The 10,462-nt window shown below is 42.2% G+C and overlaps 1 protein-coding gene across 1 annotated transcript; it reads right to left on the bottom strand.

Annotated features, from left to right (window-relative positions):
* Nucleotides 1-1,039: 1,039 nt before the first annotated feature.
* AREG (amphiregulin) lies at nucleotides 1,040-5,757 on the bottom strand. The gene is made up of 6 exons (XM_069743498.1): nucleotides 5,675-5,757; nucleotides 4,759-4,947; nucleotides 2,869-3,061; nucleotides 2,227-2,385; nucleotides 1,957-2,047; nucleotides 1,040-1,198 (listed from the first exon to the last, which is right to left on the bottom strand). The coding sequence occupies exons 1-5, from the start codon at nucleotides 5,721-5,723 to the stop codon at nucleotides 1,963-1,965; spliced, it is 675 nt and encodes a 224-aa protein (XP_069599599.1). The 5' UTR covers nucleotides 5,724-5,757; the 3' UTR covers nucleotides 1,040-1,198; nucleotides 1,957-1,962.
* Between the last annotated feature and the right edge of the window lie 4,705 nt (nucleotides 5,758-10,462).

Below are 10,462 nucleotides of genomic sequence, written 5' to 3'. Positions count from 1 at the left end.
ATGAGACAAGCAGCCATGGGAACTCAACATATGTTTTTGAGCACGCCAAAGACACCTAGCACCTGTGCTCTTTTTACAGACTGTCCTGGAACTTCTGGACAGTTGGCAACCCCAAATTGAGAATGAAAGATCCAGGCCAACAGCAGTAAGTAGCAAGTTTTTCTAATAAAGGTACCTTCACACATAACGATATTGTTAACGATATCGTTGCTATTTGTGACGTAGCAACGATATCGTTAATGAAATCGTTCTGTGTTACAGCGACCAACGATCAGGCCCCTGCTGGGAGATCGTTGGTCGCTGAATAAAGTCCAGAACTTTATTTCGTCGCTGGACTCCCTGGAGACATCGCTGGATCGGCGTGTGTGACACCGATCCAGCGATGTCTTCACTGGTAACTATGGTAAACATCGGGTAACTAAGCGCAGGGCCGCGCTTAGTAACCCGATGTTTACCCTGGATACCATGCTAAAAGTTAAAAAAAACAAACACTAGATACTTACCTACCGCTGTCTGTCCTCCAGCGCTGTGCTCTGCACTCCTCCTGTACTGTCTGTGAGCCGGAAAGCAGAGCGGTGACGTCACCGCTCTGCTTTCCGGCTCACAGACAGTACAGGAGGAGAGCAGAGAAGCAGAGCGCAGCGCTGGAGGACAGACAGCGGTAGGTAAGTATCTAGTGTTTGTTTTTTTTAACTTTTAGCATGGTATCCAGGGTAAACATCGGGTTACTAAGCGCGGCCCTGCGCTTAGTTACCCGATGTTTACCCTGGTTACCGGCATCGTTGGTCGCTGGAGAGCTGTCTGTGTGACAGCTCTCCAGCGACCAAACAGCGACGCTGCAGCGATCCGGATCGTTGTCGGCATCGCTGCAGCGTCGCTTAATGTGAAAGGGCCTTAAGATGCATTACAAAGTTGCTTGCTCTGGGTGTACTACCAATTCATGTGACAAAAGAAAATCTACATATCGCTCTCAGAACAATTACTCTTACCTATGTGTCCCAACTGGTTAGCGTGTGATAAAAGTGCAGAAGATGCTTGCTTAATTTATAAAAATATTTATTTAATAAAATATTAGGAGATATTTTATATAAAATAATAAATACAATAAATATACAAAAAAATATACATAAAACGAGACCATTCATCTTCATATTCACTTGAGGTGTGGCAGTGCTTTTTTGGAAGTCCAGAAGACAATCTAGATAAATAAGAAATTGGTATTATTTAGTGATCATGGACATTTTCAATACAGCAAGTTTCATAAAAACCCAGTAAGGACTGCTACACAGGTGTTTAACTCAAGCTTTTATCCTAAACAGCAGCTTAGATCTCAATATCGTGTATAGACTTGGCATTCTTGTGGCTATAGTTTGACCATCTTTACTGTGATCATAACTAGTGATGAGCGAGTGTACTTGTTGCTCAGGTGACCGAGTTTTTAGGACTGCTCGGAGATTTAGTTTTCATCCTGGCAGCTGAATAATTTACAGCCATTAGCCAGGCTGAGCACATGTGGGGGTTGCCTGGTTGCTAGGGAATCCCCACATGTAATCAAGCAGGCTAATAGCTGTAAATCATTCAGCTGCTGGGATGAAAACTAAATCTCCGAGAAGTCATAAATACTCAGAGGTCAACCGAGCAATGAGTGCACTCGCTCATCACCAATCATAACCCAACACCACATAAGTATTGTGCGCCAAGGAGCCCTGATCATAGTGCTAGATCACTGCATGCAGGAAGAACTCACACTTGACAGACTTCTAGGTGCTCATACTGCTTGTTCAAGGCAGCATAGCCCTGCACTAGATCATATTATGACCAACTAATTCAATATTGTTCCAAGATATTTAAGGGTAGTAGCTAGGGAACGTATGTGCATGCTCTAGTAAGCAGATGCAGGTTTGCACCAACTGGTTCTGCAGTTGAGCATGTTCAGTTTTACATTTCCATACTCACTTTAAGTCAGACATCTTCACTTCCATTTTCTTGTCCCAATTTTTTTGTCTCTTCTGTGTCACAATTGTAGGAGGAGTATTTCCTTCGTGTGCTAAAAAGAGAAAGAAATATATAATATCTAACATTGTAGGCATCAGAAGCATCCCTTTTGCAAGTTCAGTGAATTCAGACGAGAGGCTCCCGGTATTTTGACCATGAACTTGCCCAAATAAACCTTCAGTTGGGTCTATTTTGCTAATTGATATTAGATCAGTGTCGCTAAATACTTACTGTACAACAATGATGATGATTATGGCTGTAATGCTGAGTGTTGATAGTAGAACTGCTACAACTGCCAGTATCGTTGTTGTGGTCATGTCATGAGGGTTTGAGGATGCTGCTCTTAAGTATTGTTCTGTGCACCTCTCACCAAAGTAGTTTTCATGGCATCTGTAAAAATTAAAATAAATTAAAGACTCTTATTAAGGCATTGTCAACTGCAATGATAGGAAGTTATCATAGCCATAATGCAAGGTGAAGGATTTTAACTAATTATAATGGCTAGACTATGCAAGATGACCTCCATGGAATACAGGAGTTTGCAAGTACAGTGTGGCAAATGCCATTTAAGTTAGCAGAAATAAAAGTAATTTGTCATGAATTTGTTAAGGGGTATGATTTAAAGTTCAAAAGCCCCTGCAATTTATTTTATTTTATTTTATTTTTTTTAAACCAAAACACCACCATTATGGTCTTGCAAATAGCATTTTTTTTTTCTTCTTCATTTTCTACGTGGTGTACTACCTCCATTTTTTTTTTGTATACATATATATTAGACAGATTTTAGTACTCATTCGCGACCTACAAGTCCTGTTTATCCATAGATCTACAATAATAATAACTACACTGTATGCAGGTAACACTTGTACTCACTTGCATGAAACTTCTGATATGTTCGCTAAGTATCGGCATTTTCCATGAACACAGAAGTTCTTATGTGTAGTCTGACAAAGGGTCTTTCTCTTTTTCTTGTTTTTATTCTTTTCTGCCTTCCTTTTGTCAGCCTTTTTCTTCTCTACTTTTGTGGTGGCCACTTCCCCATTAGCTGGCTTGACCACAGCTTGCACTGGAAAGGAAAATTCATCATCATGTTACCATTCCTGATAAAACTTATAATCTGCCAATAATCCAAGTTCTACTTAGAAATTATCTACTGTCTACAAGAGTTCCATCAGAAGCCAGACAAACATTTTTAGTTTACAGCACTTTAATATACATACTTTTAGCTTATAGCAATCCCAGACAATTACTATGCAGCTAAAAACCAAAGCCAATTATTATTATTAATCATTAGGTCATAAAATGTTGATAATGAGTCACAACTTATTAGATCCATGACAGACTATATGCTGTAGCCTACACAAGGATTGATGATTAACGAAAGCGAGGATCTAACTAGATGTCATGCATGGAGTGATCAAGAACTTAAGACCATTTCCTTCCCACATTCTTGCATACTCTCTAGGAGAATGAACGGTCTCATTTCAATCGGAAATGTCACTTTCAGGAATGGAAGAAATTCTGTACAGAAAAGCCCCGAAGGAAGGGTTGGGAGGAGGTCTTGTCACCGGTTGTGTGCATTAGACATGTCTCATTACCGCAGTGAGTCACTGAGGTGAGGCTTTACAATCTGCGGTGAATGTTGCCACGTTCTTCAGCTGCCAAGGCTCCTTCAGGATATGTAATGCACTCTGGTAAATATATCAAGGGCTAGCTACCGCAAGTTTAAAACATTTTATTGCCCACATAAAAGTTAGCAATAAAGTGCTTTAATCCAAGTTACTGCGTATTTGTGTCTCCAAGTTGTAAAAACCATTAGTATGCATAATATGCAGAGGGGAACGTTCAGAATTTGCCCTTTGGATGGCAAGTCTTTGGAGTTGGGCCTGGTTAAAAGCACAGGCAATGCTGGTTTAAGAATTCCTGGTGATCACTAGATTTCGTAGTGTTATTCACCTAGTGAAACAAATAGTGACCCAGAGGGGGGAGAACGTGAATTAGGCCTGCATTCACCAGTACATCTATTAGGAGACACTGCTCAATACTTTCTCAGTTAACATGATATAAGTGGGAGATGATCCAATTAGAAGGGTGGCAGCAGTTTGATACTGTTGGGCAGAATTAAGGCCGCATGGTTAAAATGGCTTAGAGATACTAATAAGCTGCAGGAAAGTTTGGCTCCGTTGTCCCAGAGAGAATTTGGGCAAGTAGTATGAGGAAAAAATAATATGACAGTGTTCATTCGATATTTCATGTAATGATCCTTGGGAACATAGTCAATTAATATAGACAAAATAAGTCAGACACATGGCATCCCAGATGCTGATGAGAAGGTAGTAAGTCTGCAGTTCTGTGATTCATTCCTGGCAGCAGAGGAAACCTCTGCAATGTGTTTCTAGGCCCATACAGCACCAGAGAAAGAACGGATGGCAGAGTTCTCTGATCAGATGAGAAAATTACAGAGCTCCACAGCTATAAAGTTTTCACATCAGACATTGGGGCTGCAGAGGGGTATGTTGGACCACGGCGCACGGACTGGCCGGCGGCTCTCCTGACCTGACTGATGGCTTCATATATTAGTCACCGGCCAGCCCAAACACTGCGTTCTGATCTCAGCCCGATTCATAAGGCTGGCTGCACCCCAAGACTGCAGTCACACAGCCCGATTAGGGTCACTAGTCTATCTATAATTGGAGGGGCTCAGTACTATGACACCACATGGATATGTGCGCAGGCTATCGTAAACATGCATTGTATACACACCTCGTATAGAATCATCGCCATCGTATCCCGAGAGGTCCTCATCTTCATGGTATTCGTCATAGTCAACTTCATGGACATTTTGCAAGCCGGCGGAGACAATGTCAGTCACGTCACCTGCCCCAGATAACGTCACCCTGATCTCATTCCCAGTGGAGTTCACTTCAGAAGAACGTACGGTGTATTCACACGCTGCGGAGGTAGACGGCACAAGGTTAGGTAGCGGCCCAGATGTGAGGAAAGCAAGGAGTGATCGCCTAGTCATCGATTTTACACATCACCTGGGCAGAATATGGTGATAGATTGGAAGCAGTCACAGCTTCCAGGCCATCAGCATGGAAAATTCAGGGACGGACAGGGTTAATCAGCGGCCATTGATTTTACTTGGACAAACATTACTCATCAGGGAACTATTGCAGACTTCATTCACAAAGTCCTCAACCTGCGCACAACAGGACAAGCAGGGACTTGCTGCAATCCACTGCCGACAGCAGCCGGACAAGACGACTAACGTGGATGCAGGAATACTGGTAGCGAGTAACATTATATATATATACACATATATACACATATATACACATATATACACATATATACACATATATACACATATATACACATATATACACATATATACACATATATACACATATATACACATATATACACATATATACACATATATATATATATATATTTTCTCAAAACATATGTAAAGATGGTCAGAACTATAAACAGGACAAAAATATAAAGTCAAAGGCAGTGAGAAAAAAAAAAAAATATCTGTATGATATATATATCCAAGCAAAAACAAAGTAGGGAGCGGGTGTAGCAGACTTAAGGTTAAAAACTAATACGAACAATGAGCGTACCATATTAAATAAAGCACGCCCCCTATAGGAGGCTGCAGAGCACTCACCCAGGCACAGCAGTAGGATGCTCCACGCCAGTGACAGCTGAGAGGACATGACTGCACCGTGCTCTCTCCTCAGATACTCAGCAGTGTATGACCTGGGAGCCGCGAGCACTCCGTATTTATAGAGCACAGGCTGGCTGGTCACGTGATCGCACTCTGACGCGCCGGAAGCGTTTCCACTACTAGAGCTTATTTAGGAATCCCTCGTTGTCACGTCTGCAGCCCCCGTTGTACAGAACGTCACATGCTCCAGTCTCCTCAGGGGGTCGCTACGATACACTGTGGGGTAGAAAGTGGAGCTGCTACCAATGTTAACCTATGAAGTTACTGCTCTCGTTTTCCTAATGGGTTTTTGAGAATGAGAGCAAACTTCTGATTGGTTGCTGTTAACAATTCCCCTACTCTGCTGTTTGCGCCCCATTTCTGGACACATGTCGTTAGTCGTCTGCAGTTACATGGAGGAGCAGTGTTCAGTGTTGCCCATGACATTTTCTATAGTAATGAGGGCTTCATTTAAAGGTTTCCCAAAATGTTGAATCGCTTGTCAATTTAAAGCAAAATAGCGCCACAACTTGCAACAGGATGTGTGTGGTATTGCAGCACGACCCCATTAACAAGAATGGCGCCTGCGCACTGCAGTACTTTGCTCTACCCTCAACAAGGCCGACAAAGTACGCCTGCGCCGGAGCCGTGGCTGAAGATCAGAAGAGGACGTCATGGAATGAAGATGGGAGGCGCCGCAGCGGACCAGAGACGCCCATCCGACCTGACCAGCAGCGGGACCGCCCCTGGGTGAGTATAATATAACGTCTTTTTCTCATCTTTTAGGTTACATCGGGGGCTTATCTACAGCACTCCAGAATGCTGTAGATAAGCCCCTGATGCCGGTGGGCTTACCTCACCAACGATTTTCGGGGTGACAGGTTCCCTTTAATAATTTTCCTTCTGAATGTTGTACGTGGGAAGTAGGATCATGAAAACAGCGATTTCCTGTGTGTTAGGCAATCCCTGCATGTGTTGGCGCTGCCATCGCTCGCAGTATGGCGCTGGCTCTGTGGCTCAGATTGGTCACTCACCAGCACCATCATATGCACCCTACAGACGCTGAGTCGCAGTACCATACTGCGCCATATGATGGAGCTATTTGGGGCGAATACCCAAGTATTCTGTAGGCTGTGTATGGTAGAGTGGAGTGTGTCATGACACTATGATGCTTAGCAGTAGATTTCGGGGACTGTTATTAATTGACATTTCAGATATATTTGATATCACGCTTTACATAAGGGAACACCTCTGTGTGCGACCGGAGATGTACATATCACATTGCGGACTGATCAGGCTTCTTGTATGGACAATATCTGGTCCCATCTGGCTTAGCCCCATAATCTCGATGCCCACCACTGGAAGATTTGATATCTGTGTATACGGACACATGCTATTACAACTGTTTTTAGGTTTTGATTTCTTTATAGGCTATATATCAGCTATATACTGTAGATACAGGTGCTTCTCACAAAATTAGAATATCATCAAAAAGTTAATTTATTTCAGTTCTTCAATTCAAAAAGTGAAACTCATATATTATATCATATCTGACATCTCCCTTTCCGTGAGTGGCACCATAATAACACCCCGGCAGCAGGTGCGCTGTCTGGGTGATATGTTTGACTCCGATCTCTCACCTCCCATATACAATCTCTTGCCCGCTCGTGCCGCTTACACCTAAAGAACATCTCTAGAATCCGTCCTTTTCTCACCATGGAAACAACAAAAACCTTCACTGTCGCCCTGATCCACTCCCGCCTGGACTACTGCAATGCTCTATTAATTGGCCTCCCCCTTACTCGACTTTCCCCTCTCCAGTCCATCCTTAATGCAGCAGCCAGGGTCGTCCATCTAGCTAATCGTTACTCGGATGCGTCCGCTCTTCGCCAGTCGTTACACTGGCTGCCCATTCGTTACAGGATACAATTCAAAGTACTTGTTCTCACCCACAAAGCTCTCCACAGTGCGGCACCCCCTTACATCTCCTCCCTCATTTCTGTCTATCAGCCTAACTGACCACTGCGCTCTGCAAAGGACTTTCGACTAATCTCTGCACTATTCCGTACCTCCCACTCCCGACTCCAAGACTTCTCCCGTGCTGCGCCAATCCTCTGGAATGCTCTACCCCAAGATATTAGGACCATCCATAATTTGCATAGTTTTAGGCACTCGCTCAAAACACATTTGTTCAGCGCAGCCTACCACTTTCACTAATCAGTCATTTTATGTTTGTGTGTGTGTAGCCCATTCACTATCTCCATCTATCCCCACCCCCTGAAGATGGCTGGACCATGATTGTAAATACATCATTGTAAATACACACCTGTACTTTGTATCTCCCCACCTCATTGTAGATTGTAAGCTCTCATGAGCAGGGTCGTCTTATTTTGCTTTAATTATTGTATTGTTAACATTGTTACTTATGACTGTTGTGTTTGAAACTGTTAGGCTGCCGTCACACTAGCAGTATTTGGTCAGTATTTTACATCAGTACTTGTAAGCCAAAACCAGTATTGGGTGATAAATGCAGAAGTGGTCATATGTTTCTATTATTCTTTTCCTCTAATTGTTCCACTCCTGGTTTTGGCTTACAAATACTGATGTAAAATACTGACCAAATACTGCTAGTGTGACGGCAGCCTTAAACTGTAAAGCGCTGCGGAATATGTTGGTGCTATATAGATAAAGATTATCATTATATTATTATTATTTTATATACAAAGTCATTACAAACAGAGTGATCTATTTCATGTGTTTAATTCTGTTAATGTAGATGATTATGGCTTACAACCCAAAAGTCATCATCTCAATAAATTAGAATACTACAGAACTACAAACATAGTAACATAGTTAGTAAGGCCGAAAAAAGACATTTGTCCATCCAGTTCAGCCTATATTCCATCATAATAAATCCCCAGATCTACGTCCTTCTGCAGAACCTAATTGTATGATACAATATTGTTCTGCTCCAGGAAGACATCCAGGCCTCTCTTGAACCCCTCGACTGAGTTCGCCATCACCACCTCCTCAGGCAAGCAATTCCAGATTCTCACTGCCCTAACAGTAAAGAATCCTCTTCTATGTTGGTGGAAAAACCTTCTCTCCTCCAGACGCAAAGAATGCCCCCTTGTGCCCGTCACCTTCCTTGGTATAAACAGATCCTCAGCGAGATATTTGTATTGTCCACTTATATACTTATACATGGTTATTAGATCGCCCCTCAGTCGTCTTTTTTCTAGACTAAATAATCCTAATTTCGCTAATCTATCTGGGTATTGTAGTTCTCCCATCCCCTTTATTAATTTTGTTGCCCTCCTTTGTACTCTCTCTAGTTCCATTATATCCTTCCTGAGCACCGGTGCCCAAAACTGGACACAGTACTCCATGTGCGGTCTAACTAGGGATTTGTACAGAGGCAGTATAATGCTCTCATCATGTGTATCCAGACCTCTTTTAATGCACCCCATGATCCTGTTTGCCTTGGCAGCTGCTGCCTGGCACTGGCTGCTCCAGGTAAGTTTATCATTAACTAGGATCCCCAAGTCCTTCTCCCTGTCAGATTTACCCAGTGGTTTCCCATTCAGTGTGTAATGGTGACATTGATTCCTTCTTCCCATGTGTATAACCTTACATTTATCATTGTTAAACCTCATCTGCCACCTTTCAGCCCAAGTTTCCAACTTATCCAGATCCATCTGTAGCAGAATACTATCTTCTCTTGTATTAACTGCTTTACATAGTTTTGTATCATCTGCAAATATCGATATTTTACTGTGTAAACCTTCTACCAGATCATTAATGAATATGTTGAAGAGAACAGGTCCCAATACTGACCCCTGCGGTACCCCACTGGTCACAGCGACCCAGTTAGAGACTATACCATTTATAACCACCCTCTGCTTTCTATCACTAAGCCAGTTACTAACCCATTTACACACATTTTCCCCCAGACCAAGCATTCTCATTTTGTGTACCAACCTCTTGTGCGGCACGGTATCAAACGCTTTGGAAAAATCGAGATATACCACGTCCAATGACTCACCGTGGTCCAGCCTATAGCTTACATCTTCATAAAAACTGATTAGATTGGTTTGACAGGAGCGATTTCTCATAAACCCATGCTGATATGGAGTTAAACAGTTATTCTCATTGAGATAATCCAGAATAACATCCCTCAGAAACCCTTCAAATATTTTACCAACAATAGAGGTTAGACTTACTGGCCTATAATTTCCAGGTTCACTTTTAGAGCCCTTTTTGAATATTGGCACCACATTTGCTATGCGCCAATCCTGCGGAACAGACCCTGTCGCTATAGAGTCCCTAAAAATAAGAAATAATGGTTTATCTATTACATTACTTAGTTCTCTTAGTACTCGTGGGTGTATGCCATCCGGACCCGGAGATTTATCTATTTTAATCTTATTTAGCCGGTTTCGCACCTCTTCTTGGGTTAGATTGGTGACCCTTAATATAGGGTTTTCATTGTTTCTTGGGATTTCACCTAGCATTTCATTTTCCACCGTGAATACCGTGGAGAAGAAGGTGTTTAATATGTTAGCTTTTTCCTCGTCATCTACAACCATTCTTTCCTCACTATTTTTTAAGGGGCCTACATTTTCAGTTTTTATTCTTTTACTATTGATATAGTTGAAGAACAGTTTGGGATTAGTTTTACTCTCCTTAGCAATGTGCTTCTCTGTTTCCTTTTTGGCAGCTTTAATTAGTTTTTTAGATAAAGTATTT

The sequence above is a fragment of the Ranitomeya imitator genome, chromosome 1, assembly GCF_032444005.1.
Source record: "Ranitomeya imitator isolate aRanImi1 chromosome 1, aRanImi1.pri, whole genome shotgun sequence".
NCBI lineage: Eukaryota > Metazoa > Chordata > Amphibia > Anura > Dendrobatidae > Ranitomeya > Ranitomeya imitator.
The sequence above is the reverse complement of the archived record's forward strand: the minus strand, read 5'-3'. Positions and strand labels throughout refer to the sequence as shown.

Coding starts and splice junctions, on each gene's coding strand:
- AREG (XM_069743498.1), bottom strand. CDS start 5,723: ATGTCCTCTCAGCTGTCACTGGCGTGGAGCATCCTACTGCTGTGCCTG. Junction 4,948..5,674: donor CATCCTACTGCTGTGCCTGG/GTGAGTGCTCTG, acceptor CTACCTCCGCAG/CGTGTGAATACACCGTACGT. Junction 2,048..2,226: donor ATCATCATCATTGTTGTACA/GTAAGTATTTAG, acceptor TTCTCTTTTTAG/CACACGAAGGAAATACTCCT.